The following is a 16226-nucleotide window of genomic DNA, read 5'->3' on the forward strand; positions in this document are numbered from 1 at the left end:
GACTATGAGGAGACGTGATACAAGGACTTCAACGCCCTGGCTCCTTCCTCAGAATGAACAGCAGAACACGAGCCAGAGGGCGCAGCGGAAACTAAATGGAGATGAGGAGAGGAGAGGCTTCTTTACGCAAAGGGTTGTGGGAGTGTGGAACAAACTAGCCAGCCATACCGTTGAATCTGATACACTGGTTTCTTTCAAGAAATGGGCGAATGAGATACTTGAATCAGTTCAGTACCTAATGGGCTTGATCAAGAAATGGATTCTCTGGCGCTGTTCTTATGTTCTTTTTAGGATGATGTGCTCTATAAAATGACGTTGGATAAACACTGGGTGAATGACAGAATATGTACAGTCCAGGCTTCATTAAAGTAAAACCAGCAAGGAGGGGGGGTGTATATATTCCATTTAAGGATTAAAATGTTTAAACTGCTTTCTTGGGAGTGTAATTATTTTGCTATTCAAAAATAAAAAAGATATTCATGTTTGTCCTTGTTGGATCTGAATAATATGTCTATAAAATGTTCCTGTAACTCTTCAGATAGTAGTACTGTCACTACAATAGAATATTAACAGAGCATTGCTGAGATCCCACAGGTGTGTCTGTTCTTAGTTAATGTATTAATCATTTAAGTCATTCTACATTTCATCTAGATTATCCCCAGAATTGCAACATGATGCATAACACGGTTCTGCTGTAATTGTATTTGCTGTTTCAGAATGATTTACCTTTCAATTAGCCATAACAACTGTAAAGTATACAATATGCTTAAGTGACGATCTTACCTCTCCTACTTTTGGGCTGGACGGTAGTGCACTTCATTTCTCAGTTTTAGAAAAACCTGTTTTCAGAACTGGACAAGTATTTACATGATCTATATTTATTCTCTCTCTCTTCCAACGGGGTTTTAATAATATATATATATTTTTTAAAAAAACTAAGTGAAATCATTGTGAACAGCCGTGTCCGCGTTAAAGAAGTTACAATTCAGCCACAGGCCCGGGCACGGTCACGCTGCTTGCGTTAATCCCAAATTATCGCATCTTTCTTTGAAAGACTCCAGAAGGGGGAAGTTTTGTTTTTGTCTACGAGGGATTTTTCCACGTAGAAAACAATGTGTGTAATTCCAGAAAAAAAACCGTCTCGAATTACTAACGCAAGAATGGAACTAGTATGAGAAGGTAAACGTTGCGAAGCACGTCCTCCAGCACCCGGGGCGCGGAGGTTTGCACTGCAGTCGCCCTACCTCCGTCTGCCTCCTGACCTGCCCTGGAGACGCCGTCACAAGACTGCTCCTGGACGGCAGACAGTCACGAGTTTCACTACAACTTGCAGCGAAGCGAGCTGCTCCGCCGGCTGCCAGAGACATTTAGTAACAGGAAACGTGTTCGGCGGGTGCACTTGGACCGCTGGTCTTGTGTAACCAAGCTCTTAGGAGACACAGAAGGATACAGTTAACGCAGCCCGCAGTATCTCTGCATGAGTGCCTCCGCACCATGATATCGGTGGAAGAAGCGAGGGCGCGCCTGGAGGCGGCCGGGCAGTCGCACCTCCTCCGGTTCTGGCCTGAGCTCTCCCCCGGGGAGCGACGCCGCTTTCTGGGCGAGCTGGCCCAGTTCGACCCGGCGCAGCTGCGCGGGCACTGCCGAGCCGCGGCGGAGGCGGCCCGCCGGGAGCCCAGCGCCCACGACCGGCTGGACCGGCGCCTGGAGCCGGTCCCGCCCGAATTCGTAGGCGGCGTCGGGAGAAGCGACCCGGACACCCTGAAGGCATGGGAAGACGAAGGTAGGAGTGTTTGCGCTACATCACGTTTGCATCCAACTCTGCGTCCAGCACCTTTCTTTTTAATTTAAGGGAGCGAGGCGGGGTATGTCGCTTGTGGTGAATAAATAGTGGAATTAAAGTGAAAGCTGTATCCAAACTACATTATCTTTCACGAGAAAGAATTACAGGTATGAGGGATGCTACGGTGCTCGATAGAGACCCGGTCCTGGAAGTCATGTGACACACGAGTACCTGAAGCTGGTACTCTGAAGAGACTTCGACCCGTCGCGCTATCTTAAAGTAAGAGCTGTGGTATTGTCGGCTTTGCTGCTCTCCCATCAGAGATCATGTATCATAAAGCGATTAAAAAATAATCCAGTGTAAATATACTCTGCTTTATATTGATTTTTACGCAGAATGCACGCCGTGCAATTCGCAGAAGTGACAGAATTAAAACAATTATACGATGTCGTTTCAAATATTATGAATGTAATAAATACAAATGTACTTAAGTTTGTTTTCTTATAGACCTTTCAGCTCCGTTGAACAGTCCATCGCGCCTCGATGCGGAGAAAGCCGTCGAGACATAAAAGTGTTTGTAAACGTTGTCAAAAAACAACTAGTATTTTTTAATATAAAATGGATTATCCTGACCGGCTGATTTCTAAATATGTGTATAAGACGGAGAGCGGCCGGTCCGATCAGGAATGCTGCCTGGGTTTTGGGAGAGCACCATCTTTCTAAGACAATGTAAAAAATCGTGGAAGAATACCCGTCAAAATATATTATTAGAACCCAAACTTTTATAGTAAACAAACAATATTTCAACATTTAAATTCAGTCGCGGTTAGGCTCTGCGCATTTTCCCCCCGAAGGCCTGGAGATCCTCGCTGTTGCTTGACTCCTCACGGCGTGACCTCGGGGTCCCAGAGCCCAAGGAGAGGAGAAATCGCCCCTTTGTGTCCCCGACTACATTGTGTCCGTGTGGGGAGGGGGAGAGTTTGTTCAAAATGTTTCACTATGGTTTTTTTTTTGCTATGTACGGTAGAGCTGTGAAAATCTAAAGCCTGAAATTCAAGGGTTCGCAGCGCCGCGCCTGGTCTCTCGCCGAGGTGAAGGTGACGTCTCTTGCCCTGTCCCACCCCTGTCCAGGGTTCCTGCAGATTTCTCGCAACCGGGTGGCCGTGCTGCTGCTGGCCGGGGGCCAGGGAACTCGCCTGGGCGTGTCGTACCCCAAGGGGATGTACAGTGTGGGGCTCCCGAGTGGCAGGACCCTGTACCAGATTCAGGCCGAGCGAATCCAGAAGCTGGAGCGGCTGGCGTGCGAGAAGCACGGCTCGAAGTGCACCATACCCTGGTGAGGCTGGGGATCGCAACAGCTCCTGCGCTCGTGGAGTTTCTCGAGTCTCGGGCGCAGTTTCCCTGAGATGGCATGATTTCGTCGTTTGGGGGGGGGGGGCAATGCTAGAAGTTATCAGCGTGTTTTCCCCCAGTAAATGGGATCAAAGCTACACAAAAAGTCTCTCTTCTGTGTTTAGCTGTTTGTCCCACTGAAGTTTTGAGTTGGAAGGTAGGAGTCTGGGGTGGCGTTGGGGCGCAGTGTTTAGCATTGCTGCCACACAGCTCTGGGGTCGAGAATTGAAGTCATTCAATGAAGAATTCAAGTTCTGTATTTTGTACCAACAACGTGACTGTGGTTTTCTGTGACTAAGATCTAGGCTGAAAATCCTGATTTAGTAGTTTCTGTCTTTTGAGTCACCAGTATTTTTCATGTTCTAAACTTGCCTGCGTTTAAATGCACATTCATCATCATTCCTGCCTAACCAATGCACGTTTCACTTCCATTCTAGGTATATAATGACCAGTGAGTTTACCCTAGAGCCTACGGAGAATTTCTTTAAGGAAAACAACTATTTCAACTTGGCCCGGTCCAATGTCGTCATGTTTGAACAAAGGATGATCCCAGCAGTGTCCTTTGATGGAAAAGTCATCCTGGAAAATAAAGGCAAGATAGCGATGGCACCAGGTGAGCAGAAATTCACACACTGTTTCCTACATCGCTGTGATCACATCAAGCTAAAGGCCATAACAGGACTATGTGTCATCTTATCATCCATCCGTTTTCTAACTGCTTCATCCAGTACAGGTGAGGTGGACTCTGTCCTGAAAGGCAACAGGCGCAGGGCAGGGTACACCCTGGATGGGATGCCAGTACATTGCAGGGCAGACGCACACAAACACACCAGGGCCAGTTGTGTTAGAAGCCAGGTAATCTACCAGTATGTCTATGGACAGTGGGAGGAAACCCAAGTAAATAACAGGGAGAACATACAAACTCCACACAGACAGCACCCCAGGTCTACAACCTGTGAGGCCGCAATGCTGACCACTGACCCACCACCTTGTCAGTTTCCTGTAAATGGTAGCTACAGAACAGTCTTTGTTAAGCAGACCTCTGCAGTATGTGGACAGACCAGTTGTCCACACAGCCTGCTTTGTGTGGGGTGTCCAGCACCGTACAAAGTGAAACTGCTGTGCTGTAGTGCGACACTGTCACGTGGCAGTGTGCTCTTGACTGCTGTGCCTGGAGTGACCCGTGGTGAACCGTGCTTGTCTGGGCTCTGGTGTGCAGATGGCAATGGCGGTCTGTACCAGGCACTGCTGGATAATAAGATCCTGGAGGACATGGAGAAGAGGGGCGTCCAGTACCTTCATGTGTACTGTGTGGACAACATCCTGGTGAAAATGGCTGATCCGGTTTTCATCGGCTTCTGTGTGAAGAAGGGGGCGGACTGTGGAGCCAAGGTGAGAGACTCAACCTGCTCAGCTCTCTTCTGTTTGCTTGCATACTGCAGGAGGTGGGTTCTGTGAAAGATGGTTTGCACAGCGATGAAGTATGTTTGTCTTTCAGAGGCAGAAGTTTGCAAAACAGCAGCCACCTCCTGGATAGCCGTTTATCCAGAAATTCTTGTTGTTTCTCCTGGAATGGTTTCAGACACCTGTGAATCCTGATTAGGATAAACCACACTTGGGATCTATAATTTTCAAATTACGCTGCATTTATATCAGTATGTAAATTTAGATGTACCTGCTGCATTGCAGTAGTATTGCTTATCTCGTAAAGGGGAACTGCAGTCCCAGTTTCTCAGACCGATTATTAAATCTCGGTAACGAAATAAATTCATGGATGGCTTTGCAACAGATTACAAATTTGACAAAAAATTACCAATTTTGAATTAAGCACAAAATCGTGAATTTTGTGAAAGTACTGTAAGTCGCCATGTTGTTGCAACCCCTGGTCTCAGTGTGGCCCGAGCGAGAGTTCCCACCAATTGCAAAGTGATGCGGCCCTTCCTGCTCACTAGTCTCAGTAGTGAATAATGTACTCTGATGTACGAGCAAATAAGTACAGGTTGTGCAGCAGATATTTCGCCGCCTAAGTGTCCCACCCTGATCTGCATGCAGAGTTAACAAGTAAGTAGTATTTGTCAGCAAAACCGTCTCAAAATCAAGAGCAATATTTCTATTGGATTGAAAGCTGTATTCACACACTTGATTTTTTACAGTGTCACAGGGCTGCTTCACCTCACCAGAAGTTTTGTTGCCTCGTTCTAAATCTCAGAAATGGCTCTGTGCACACCTGGACATTTCCTCTATTTTGTGGTGTAAATTGGAGGTTTTACATGTTACTCTGTACATTTTACTTTCATTGTGGATTGAAGTGCCCTCCTCAGTGCTGATTCTTTCTAATCCCATAATATAAAAATAGCCTTGCGGTTCCCCTTTAAGAAGAAGATAATGTTTTGCCCGTCTCTGTGATTCCGGGGCTGCGCCTGTAGTGCCCATGAGAGCTGGCGGAGGGAGGGGCACGGGGGCCTGTAACAGTCTGTGGGTGTCTGTGCCCCCAGGTGGTGGAGAAGGCCCACCCGGCCGAGCCGGTGGGCGTGGTGTGCCGCGTGGGCGGGGTCTACCAGGTGGTGGAGTACAGCGAGATCAGCCCAGAGACGGCCGAGAAGCGGCACTCCGACGGCACGCTGGTCTACAGCGCCGGTAACATCTGCAACCACTTCTTCACTCTTGACTTCCTCAAGGCGGTCTCCGAGTAAGTCCAGCAGTGCGCACAGCTGGGGTGGAGTGGGCTTGAGTCAGAAGGGGTCTCTATACACTATTCTGCACGGCGGTGCCCCCCTGAGATATAGGGAGGGAACTGCGGCTGGCGGCGTGTCAGACGCCCAACAGCTCCGAAGGGCGTTTTGGAGACGCTGATGCGCGGAGGCTGTGGCTGTAATGTCAGGTTGTTTGACAAACGCAGAGTTTCTCATTGAGAAGGGAAGGAAGAGTGAGGGCAGCAGGGTCGTGCAGGGGTCAGCATTGCTGCCTCTCAGCCCTGGGGTCCTGGGGTGAGTTCTGGACCAGGGCTGCTGGCTGTGTGGAGCTTGTACCTTCTCCTCGTGTTTTTTATGGATTTACTCCAGGTGCTCCGGTTTCCTCCCACTGTCCAAAGACATGCTGGTAGATGAATTGGCCCTGGTGTGAGTGAGTGTGTCAGTGTTTGTCCTGTGATGGACTGGCGTCCCTCCCGGCGCCTGTTGCCTGCTGGGACACAGTCGGCTCCGGCTCCCCTGCGACCCTGTGTTGGATCAAGGATGGATGAAGACTGGAGTGGGCTGAGGGTTGGTGCCAGCCAACCCTTTCGGTAGACTGGCCCTGAATAACGATACGAGGATGCAAGTGCGTCCTCACGCTCTCTCTTCACGCAGGAAGTGCGAGAGCAAGCTGAAGCAGCACGTGGCCCTGAAGAAAGTGCCCTGCGTGGACGAGGAGGGGAACTGGGTGAAGCCCGAGAAACCGAACGGCATCAAGATGGAGAAGTTTGTGTTTGACGTCTTCCAGTTTTCCAGGTGAGACAACAGAGAAGTAGAGTGAATCGTGTGGTTAGGAAAAGCCGTATCCATCGCTTTCCACTCTGAACTGAAGCATGAGCCACGGTATCTGCTTTCTGAACACACTGGTGTTGTATTCTAACACAGGCAGGTTCACTTCCCTGTGGATGCCTTCTCGCGGTTTAGTTTATGAAGTTTGACTGCGGTTCTGGTGCATCAATACAGAGTTTGTGTTGATTTGAATACGTGCGAGTGGAATATAGGAGGCCAGGCGGAGGAGTTCGGTCTGAAGACGACCCCACGATCTTCCATCCCTGCAGGGATTTTGTGGCCTTTGAGGTACGGAGAGAGGAGGAGTTCTCCCCGCTGAAGAACGCCGACACGGCCACCAAAGACACGCCTGCCACTGCTCGCCGGGCACTGCTCTCCCAGCATTACCGCTGGGCCTTGGCCGCTGGGGCCAGCTTTGTCGACAGCCAGAACAGGAAGTTACCGCCCACACCCCGGTGAGTGACAGCTATGACAGGAAGTTACCGCCCACACCCCGGTGAGTGACAGCTATGACAGGAAGTTACCGCCCACACCCCGGTGAGTGACAGCTATGACAGGAAGTTACCGCCCACACCCCGGTGAGTGACAGCTAATGAGAGCAGCTTCAGTCATGACTGAGTTAATTCAGATTTATTATTTTTAACTGGATTTATATAGCAGTTTTCATCCCAGAGAATCCCAAAGCTCTTTACACTGTGGAGGGGAGCCACTTCATCCTGTGCTGAAGAGCAGTCCCCTCGTGGCGTGGGCATTATGAGACAGCAGCCACACTGCACAGCAAATCAGGTGTAGAAGTGAGAAATTGCTTCACTAATGGAATTAAAGGGGAACTTGAAGGAGGACAGTCTGCAGCTTTAGAGTGGAATTTAGCCAGGACATGGAAGTCATGAAAGTTGTCATCGAACCCGACACCTTGGCTTCTTTAAAGAAATGTCTGGAAGAGACCCTTGGATCAATTAAATACTAGGAAGGCTAGGTAGGTCAAATGAGGACCTCTCATTTGTAACCTTTCTTATGTGCTTATGTTCTTGTTTCTTATACAGATGTAAAGAATTTCATTTTACAATAAAGGTTATGTATGCAGCAACTGCAGCTGGAGTTCTGTGTTTTATTTTGTCCCATTTTCATTTGTGCATCCCAAGTTACAGTTTCTGTTTTACAGTTTATCTTTTCATTTCGTTCTCTGCAGACTGGCAGACTCGGAAGACCCCCCGGCGACCTGTGAGATTTCTCCACTGGTCTCCTACTTCGGAGAGGTGAGAAATAAGTATTTTTAAGGATAAGAAGCCTGTACTACTGTTACTTTACAGTTCTTATTATTATGGGACATGTCAGAAGTTGGGCTAATCGCATCCCATTGACCAGACCGGATCTCTCCAAAGGAGCGCCCTGTCCTGAGAGGTTTCTCGGGTCTCATATGTGCTGTACAAGCACTGCCAGCCCTGTCTGAGAATTGGTATCCGTGAGACTCAGGGATTGCAGGTACAGATACACATTCAGATTTGTTCACAAGGTTAAACCTGCTGAAGTGAACAGAGATGAATCCAGTGCTGGACATTCTGTAGCCCATGGAGTCTCCCACCATTTTGGAGAGTCATATTCTGATTGCCGGGTTAATTTTAAAAGCTGAAAAGAAACGCAACTTTCCGGCTGTGGAGCCGTCTTCGGGTGTAGAAGGCGGCGGATCCACAGCCGAAACGTTGTTTCTTTTCTTCTCTTTTCAGCAGGAATAAATCTTTACTTGTTCCTTTGCGGCCTGCACACGCTGACGCAGCTCCCCGCTTGAGCCATTTTAAACCATTTTAAACCATGCGGCCATAAGAAATTCACTAATGTTAGTCAGGGCTTGCAGTTCCAGTGCTGGGGCTCTCGCCCTCTCCAGATTGTCCTCTGAGTTTGGATGTTTCCACTCTGTTACCCTCTTATGTTTTTTTTGTCCTATTATGCGGTCCCGACCCAGCGCAGGCGAGTGAGCGGTCTCCAGCATGCTCACAGAGTGTTTCTTCCTGTCGCTGCAGGGCCTCGAGGCGGTACTGAAAGGCAAGGAGCTGAAGTCTCCCCTCGTTCTGGAGGAGAAGGTGGCAGAGGAACTCAGAGCTCAGTAGCCAACCCGTGTTTTAAGGAAAATAGTGGTTTATAGTGTACCTTGTGATGTTTTAGTGCAGATGAGTACAAATTATCAAGGGATCAAACGTGCCTTCAACTAGAAAACAATTGTGATTTCGTAACTGCTTGCAAAAGGAACACAACCAATTCCTGAAATACAAAACAGCATTTCTTGGGAGTCCGGCTTCCTCTATTGCAAAGGCGCTATATTAAAGCTTTAACTGTAATGCTTGAAGTCTGTTTTAATTACCAAAACATTCCAGTGTACTGTACTTTCGAAATGCAGTATTTTTGTGAAAATGCAGTGTACTGTATTTTCAAAAAGTCTTGTCTTTTCAGAGAAAAAGTAACAAATATTGCATTCCGTTATCTGGAAATGTTTACACCTGAAAAGCATCAAGCACCAATTAATTGTGAAAGCAGGAATAACCAGGGTGCATTATTAAGCAATAAAATACTTAGGGTTGTCTGGATTGGATTCCTGTCTTCTAAATATACAATTACACAAATGCTATAGACCTATAGATACAGTATTTATAAAGCTGTGATTGTCTTTGGCCTTTTCCCTGCTTATTTTCATTCACATTGTGAATATTATTTTTTAATACATTTTTAGCATCCAGACATTGTACAGATTTCAAAAGGGATTTTAGTGGGGAAGGAATGTCTAACATTGTGGAATATTAAAAAAAAAAATACTGTCTTTTTGTAGTTTGCTGGTAAACTTTTTAGTTTCTTAAAATGTAATTGTTAATCTGTGTAGCAAATTGGAGTTGATCATTTCTGTACCAAATCTAAGATATAAATATGTATCTAAGTGTAAAGTAGTTAACAGGGCTCTGGAGTTAGAACTACGATGTTGTGAGTTTGAAAGCGGCGTGGGACACCGCTGTTGTAGGCTTTACTCGGTTTGCTTCAGTAAAATACCCAGTTGTGTAAAGGGATATGCTTTGGGTAAAAGCGTCAGACAGTGCATCGATACTTCATGTATTAGTGACCTGAACAACCAGTCAGAACACTGTGAATCATGTTTACAAAACGAGGCATTAATAAAACTGTATTTAACATTTGTGCCGAGAAGTCATTGCGTGCGTCTGTGTGGAGAGATTGTCTCGCTTTTGACGAAAATGATTTTTACCCACTTCGGCCCCCGTACAGGCAGTCACTTTGGCACCGGTCACGTGGAGGCTGCGGGCCAATTGCAGCGCTCGGTCTGCGTTTGTTTTTTTTAAGGCGGAGTAGCGATGGAAAACAGCGAACAGGGAATTGAAACATAAAGAAAGAACAAGGCGAAACAGTTAAGTTTCAAGTTTTAAAGTGAATATGATGTAAAGTTATGAAATGTGCTGCACAGCCGCTCAGCTCTCAGTGCCTTGTGGCATTTGTTTCGTTGTCGTAACTTAACTTGAGGTAACCAGGAAACGGTTATAACTCCAGCAGTCATGTCCACAACCTGCGCTCGAACAGCCATCCTCTTATCTCGGTTCTTTCCGAGGAGAGCAATTCAATGAAACCATCGACGCTTCCCGAGCGGTTCAGACAGCACAACGCGAACGGCCCCCTCCAGTTTCGGACGAGCTCACGTTACAAATCGACCGGTCTGCCGCGATCAAACGTGCGGTCCCTTCATGTAGCACAGGAACAGGGGATCGGGTTGTTCCAGGCTGAAGAGCAGAAGGAAGCGGGCCAGGATGTTCAAGAACGTGTTCGGTTCCGGGTTCCTCGTAAGAACCGCGCACGTTATCCTGACCTGGCTGACGACCCTCATCCTCTTCCTGCACGACACAGGTCAGTGGCAGTGCACCTTCAGGCTCCTGATGACTTTGTTGTATCGGCGGAGACTGGATGAATTTGTGTGCTTTTCAAATTTTTTTTTTTAATTCACGGGTATTGTGCAAAACACAAAAAGATCAACGGAAAGCAAAACTACAGACGGCACCCTACCGAACGCCACAGAACGCCACAGAACAGTCTTGTGAAGAGCCTTTTATTTCATATACTGGGTCATTATTGACAGATAAAGTTTTTTTTTTAAAAAAATATTTCGTTGAAAGGTCCACTACAGCAAAACACTGTGCCAGTGCAGTCCAAAGCTGTGATGATTGCATTGGGGAGAACAGTAGATACATTTCTTTTCCTTGCACATCATAGAGCGCTTGACCCTGAACTTTTAGATTGCAACAGTCTGTGAAACTGCTGACTAGTGTTCAAGCACGATTCCTCAGACCCTCGAAGGGCTGCAGGGAGCCCTCAGGTCAGCCAGTCCGTGTGTCCGTGTGGAGACCCGACAGCGCTCTCACGTGTGCCGTGTGTCCGTGTGGAGACCCGACAGCGCTCTTACGTGTGCCTTGTGGCTGTGTGTCCGTGTGGAGACCCGACAGCGTTCTCACGTGTGCCTTGTGGCAGTGTGTCCGTGTGGAGACCTGACAGCGCTCTCACGTGTGCCGTGTGTCCGTGTGGAGACCTGACAGCGCTCTCACGTGTGCCGTGTGTCCGTGTGGAGACCCGACAGCGCTCTCACGTGTGCCGTGTGTCCGTGTGGAGACCCGACAGCGCTCTTACGTGTGCCTTGTGGCAGTGTGTCCGTGTGGAGACCCGACAGCGTTCTCACGTGTGCCTTGTGGCAGTGTGTCCGTGTGGAGACCTGACAGCGCTCTCACGTGTGCCGTGTGTCCGTGTGGAGACCCGACAGCGCTCTCACGTGTGCCGTGTGTCCGTGTGGAGACCCGACAGCGCTCTTACGTGTGCCTTGTGGCTGTGTGTCCGTGTGGAGACCCGACAGCGTTCTCACGTGTGCCTTGTGGCAGTGTGTCCGTGTGGAGACCTGACAGCGCTCTCACGTGTGCCGTGTGTCCGTGTGGAGACCCGACAGCGCTCTTACGTGTGCCGTGTGTCCGTGTGGAGACCTGACAGCGCTCTTACGTGTGCCTTGTGGCTGTGTGTCCGTGTGGAGACCCGACAGCGTTCTCACGTGTGCCTTGTGGCAGTGTGTCCGTGTGGAGACCTGACAGCGCTCTCACGTGTGCCTTGTGGCTGTGTGTCCGTGTGGAGACCTGACAGCGCTCTCACGTGTGCCGTGTGTCCGTGTGGAGACCCGATAGCGCTCTTACGTGTGCCGTGTGGCCCCGCAGATCTGCGGAGACAGGAGGAGGACGGCGAGCTGCTGCAGCCCGTGCTGTTCGTGCTGCTGGTGCTGGCCTCCGTGCTGCTGTACTTCGCCGTGTCCCTCATGGACCCGGGCTTCGTCCTGTCCGACAGCGACGCCACGGTAAGGCGAGCTCGGCCGTTTTCCCACCTTATAAAGTGCACCTAAGACTGTATATATGCACTCAGGAAAAGAGGAGTGTGAAACCAACCCCCGAAAATACATTTAGCTCTGATTAAAAAGATCGTTCATCAGTTTAAATCGCTTAGTTATAAACATAAGATTTTTAATGGTTTTTGTGTAATGAAAATGTCTTTTTTTTTTCTTATACAAGTTCTCTAGTAGGATTACAGAGTTCGAAGCGCAATCACAATTCAAATTCTCACAAACAGAACTGCAGGGGAAACATTTCACACTCTCCTCCAGACAGACAGTTATTTAAAACCCCAACCTCAATATTTTGTTATTCTCGTGTTTAAAACCGGCAGCTGATTTTTAGTTGACCCTGCCAAAAGGTGACGGCTATCCTTGACCTTTGTTTGCTCAGATGCGTTTCATATGTAGGACCATATGCAATTTCTTCTTATTAGTATTAGGAATCTGTCTTTTCGCACACCCCAGCTTGCTCTCCATGAGAGACACAGACAGGGAGAGAAGCTGGGGGTCAGAGTGCAGGGTCAGCCGTTCATACGGCGCCCCTGGAGCAGCTGGGGTGAAGGGTCTTGCCCGGTGCTCGGTGGGGTCACTAACCCTGTGTGTGTGGGGCTGCTGTTTTGCCAGTTCACCCTGGGCGTCGCGGAGGAGCAGCAGGAGATGATCCCCCCAGTGTCCAAGGCCCCGCGACAGCGCCGCTGCGGGTTCTGCCTGCTGCAGGTACGGAGTGAGAGCCTGGGGCCCCACCCCCCACCCCCCGCGCCCCGCCTTGTCACACTCCCCGCTTCAGGGCTGCCCCTCATCTCTTAGTACCCCAACACAGACCGGGAGTGTGTCCCGGAACTCTGTCAGGTTTCATGTAAGTGAAACTAATTTCAGAATCCCCTTTGGTAGCTAGGGAAGAATTCCTGTGGTCTGCCGTGCCCGAGGAGCGCAGCTGCTGCAGTTAAGGTTCTTCGAAATTCACACTGAAAAGCAGTGCGGCGAGGGGCATGCAGAAATGCTGCTTCCTTCAGGCCAGAGAGGACAGCGCGTCTGTCATTTCCTCTTTCTGCGTGAAGCTGCCGAGTCCGTTGTTATGTTTAACAGTCCTAATCTGTGTGTCCTCTTGTTTCGAGGTTAAATTAGATTCTCTCCGGTACGTCCCAGGCACACAGGCCCCCTGGCTTGTGGGAGCAGGCAGTGGGGGAATCGGTTGCCGGAGGGGGCGGCCAGGCCGGGTCAGTGTGTAGCCCTGCGGTCACGCTGCTCTGCTCTCTGTCCCGAGCAGCAGCCCATGAGGGCGAAGCACTGCCAGACCTGCAAGCGCTGCGTGCGGCGCTACGATCACCACTGCCCCTGGATCGAGAACTGCGTCGGGGAGAGAAATCACCGCTGGTTCGTCCTCTACCTGCTGGTGCAGCTGCTGGCGCTGCTCTGGGGCTCCCACCTCGCCTGGTGAGTCCACTGGGGGGACGGCTCTTTTCCCATCACGCGATTTACTGCTCTGCCCTCACCGCTGGGCAGTGACCGCAAGAATGAGGTCATGGGTACGAGAGGCAGTAAGGAGGTTTCTGGCAGAGTGACCATTGAAGTGGCTCAGGCATGTGGAGAGGATGCCCCCTGCTGGAGGTGTACCAGGCATGGCCCACTGGGAAGAGACCCCAGGACAGGCCCAGGACACGCTGGAGGGAGTATCTCTCTCAGCTGGCCCGGGAGCACCTGGGAGTCCCCCAGGAGGAGCTGGAGCCTGTGGCTGGTGGAGGGGAGGTCTGGTCTTACCCTGCTCAGTGTTAGACCAGGATGATGAAGGTGATTTGCTGGTGGTGGTGATCCCCTTGCTGGGGTCACGTGTGCTCATGGGAACAGAGGCGATTCGGTTTCAGAAACTGTGCCTGTAAACCCTCTGATCTATCACCACAGCACCACTGCCACCCTGTAGCTGGGTCTCAACAGATCTTCGAAGTGAAGGCAGGAATAGGAGACCTCTTAGGAAAACCAGGTGTTGGTTTAGTGGTGGTGGTGGGACCAGTAGGAGGCGCTCTGCCCCCTGTACCAGCAGCTCCACTCCAACGGGCCCAGTATGGTGACCACAGGGGACACTGTGCTGAAGGAGGTGTCTTCCTTTGGATGAGACGTTAAAGAAAGTGCTTACTACACGGTCATTAAAGAGCTCCTCCTGGCACAAACTCCCACCGCAGATTCCCCTCAGCCATGTTGGTGAAGCAGCTTCTCATCCTGGGATTTCCTGATCAGCTGGGCTGCTGGTGCACGATGGCCGCCGCATGGCGCCCAGGAGGTGCAGAAGAGGGTCCCTTCCCGCGTGTAAAAGCTCTTTGTGGGAGCTGATAATCATTGCAATGTCGCCTTTCCCCCTTTTGAGCCGTCCACGCTAGCACACACGTGGGAGATCAAAGGCCTTTTCGGGAAGTTTCTATTTAAAATTTAAAAAAAGCAGTAACTTGCACTTACGCTGTACTGAAACGGGCGTCGCCGGTCCGGTTTCAACTCAAACTGTGTGAAAACAGTGTCAGCCGTGTGTGCGAGTGCTTCCTGCTGGTGCACAAGTCACTTTTGTTAATGTCCCCCCGACTCCTCTTGTGTCCCGGGAAGGTCTGGCTTCAGCTACGCCCCCACCTGGAAGACGTGGCTGCGGCAGAACGGCTTCCTCCTGGCGGCCTTCCTGGTGGTGGCGGTGTTCGTGCTGGTGGTGGCCCTCTTGCTGGGCTCCCACCTCTACCTGGTGTCCCTCAACACCACCACCTGGGAGTTCATGTCCCGCCACCGCATCTCCTACCTCAAGCACTGCGGCGCCGACGAGAACCCCTTCGACCGGGGCGTCCTGCGCAACCTGCGGGACTTCTTCTGCGTGTGCCGCACCGTGGCCTGGGAGGAGGCGTACTTCCGGCAGGGCAGCGACCCCGTCTAGCCGCCAGTCCCCCCCCCTCTCCCGGGGAGCTGGGTGGGACTCCAGCCCTTTCACCGGGAGCAGCCCGGCGGCCGGATACAGTGCGGCTCAGTGGAAGCGGACGAGGACGGAGCCTGCCGCGGAGCTGGGAGCTCTTCCGGTCTGCGGGCCCGGCCCTGTGACTCCTCCGGAAACGAGCAGAGACAAGTATTTTGCAAGTCCGGGCTTCCCGCACCCCAGATCGTTTCAAAGAGCACAAGCGTTCCGCAGGAGGTGGCACCTTGTTCTCCAGTTATGGCGCTGCAGGAGCTGCAGGGCACTGAAGCGGCAGTTCGCCGACACTGGGGTCGTCCGCTGGGGTTCGGTGTCGCCCTGGCTCCAGCGGTGTGACTAATCGCCTGACTGTGCGTAAACGAGTGCGAGAGTGTCTTTGTGATCTGCTTAATAACAGAACAATCGTAAAATTAATTAAGAACTTCCACAAGCACTTTTAATATCCATTTTTTTGCACATTAATTCGTCGGCCTCAGATTTATAGCTCTGATGCACGGCACTAAAACTGTCTGGATTGTTTTTTTTACCTTTCCTTTCCTTTCTTTCTTTCCCCACCAGAGTTTGGGAAAATCGATATGGAAAGCGAGGTGTTCAAATAAAATGGTCATGTTAAGGTGCAAATACGATGTTTGTACTGTGTGTGCCATGCGTGTGTTCTGTGCAGCAGTAAGGAATGGTGATTATTGAACATTAAGTAAACAAAAGCAATAATGACAAACTGTTTTAGGTGACCTACAGAAGTCTATTTTCTATAATGGCGTTGATCGGAACGATTCGTTTCACAGTGTTACCTGTGGCATCAGCGAGCAGAAGGCTGGTAAGTTGTGTCCTATTAAAGAGAAGTATTTTGGCCCAAGAACAGCCTCCTGAGGGGGTCCTGTCCATTGGGAAGTGTGATGCCAGCTTCTGCATTTGACCTTACCGGACAAAAGAATTTATGCAATCATTTCTTAAAATTTGTAATGTCTTTTGAAATGGTATTGTAGAATCGGTTTAAGAATACAATGTTGAATATCGAAGCTGCTTTGTACTATTTCTGCTCAGTAAATTGTCAAGACTGTGTAGTGTATAATAAACCCTGGATTAATCAATTTTTTCCTAACAAACATAGTGTGAGTGGAACCTGTAAAATCTATTATTTCCAATTAAAAAACTCCCACAAACAAGTCCACAGAGTCATGCCTT

The 16226-nt window shown here is 49.8% G+C and overlaps 2 protein-coding genes across 2 annotated transcripts; both read left to right on the top strand.

Moving 5' to 3' along the window:
- Nucleotides 1-1058: 1058 nt before the first annotated feature.
- uap1l1 (UDP-N-acetylglucosamine pyrophosphorylase 1 like 1) lies at nt 1059-9869 on the top strand. Its single transcript, XM_088940244.1, has 9 exons — nt 1059-1783; nt 2915-3119; nt 3613-3788; nt 4395-4567; nt 5671-5864; nt 6523-6663; nt 6966-7151; nt 7886-7952; nt 8715-9869. Exons 1-9 carry the CDS (start codon nt 1495-1497, stop codon nt 8799-8801), a joined length of 1518 nt encoding a protein of 505 aa, XP_088796370.1. The 5' UTR covers nt 1059-1494; the 3' UTR covers nt 8802-9869.
- Nucleotides 9870-10010: 141 nt separating this feature from the next.
- On the top strand, nt 10011-16207 carry zdhhc12b (zDHHC palmitoyltransferase 12b). Its single transcript, XM_088940249.1, has 5 exons — nt 10011-10590; nt 11934-12070; nt 12728-12820; nt 13371-13537; nt 14693-16207. The coding sequence occupies exons 1-5, from the start codon at nt 10494-10496 to the stop codon at nt 15006-15008; spliced, it is 810 nt and encodes a 269-aa protein (XP_088796375.1). The 5' UTR covers nt 10011-10493; the 3' UTR covers nt 15009-16207.
- The last annotated feature ends 19 nt before the right edge of the window (nt 16208-16226 follow it).

The sequence above is a fragment of the Atractosteus spatula genome, chromosome 23 (genome assembly GCF_055471065.1).
Source record: "Atractosteus spatula isolate fAtrSpa1 chromosome 23, fAtrSpa1.hap1, whole genome shotgun sequence".
Lineage (NCBI taxonomy): Eukaryota > Metazoa > Chordata > Actinopteri > Semionotiformes > Lepisosteidae > Atractosteus > Atractosteus spatula.

Coding starts and splice junctions, on each gene's coding strand:
- zdhhc12b (XM_088940249.1), top strand. CDS start 10,494: ATGTTCAAGAACGTGTTCGGTTCCGGGTTCCTCGTAAGAACCGCGCAC. Junction 10,591..11,933: donor CCTCTTCCTGCACGACACAG/GTCAGTGGCAGT, acceptor GTGGCCCCGCAG/ATCTGCGGAGACAGGAGGAG. Junction 12,071..12,727: donor TGTCCGACAGCGACGCCACG/GTAAGGCGAGCT, acceptor CTGTTTTGCCAG/TTCACCCTGGGCGTCGCGGA.
- uap1l1 (XM_088940244.1), top strand. CDS start 1,495: ATGATATCGGTGGAAGAAGCGAGGGCGCGCCTGGAGGCGGCCGGGCAG. Junction 1,784..2,914: donor GAAGGCATGGGAAGACGAAG/GTAGGAGTGTTT, acceptor ACCCCTGTCCAG/GGTTCCTGCAGATTTCTCGC. Junction 4,568..5,670: donor GGGCGGACTGTGGAGCCAAG/GTGAGAGACTCA, acceptor CTGTGCCCCCAG/GTGGTGGAGAAGGCCCACCC.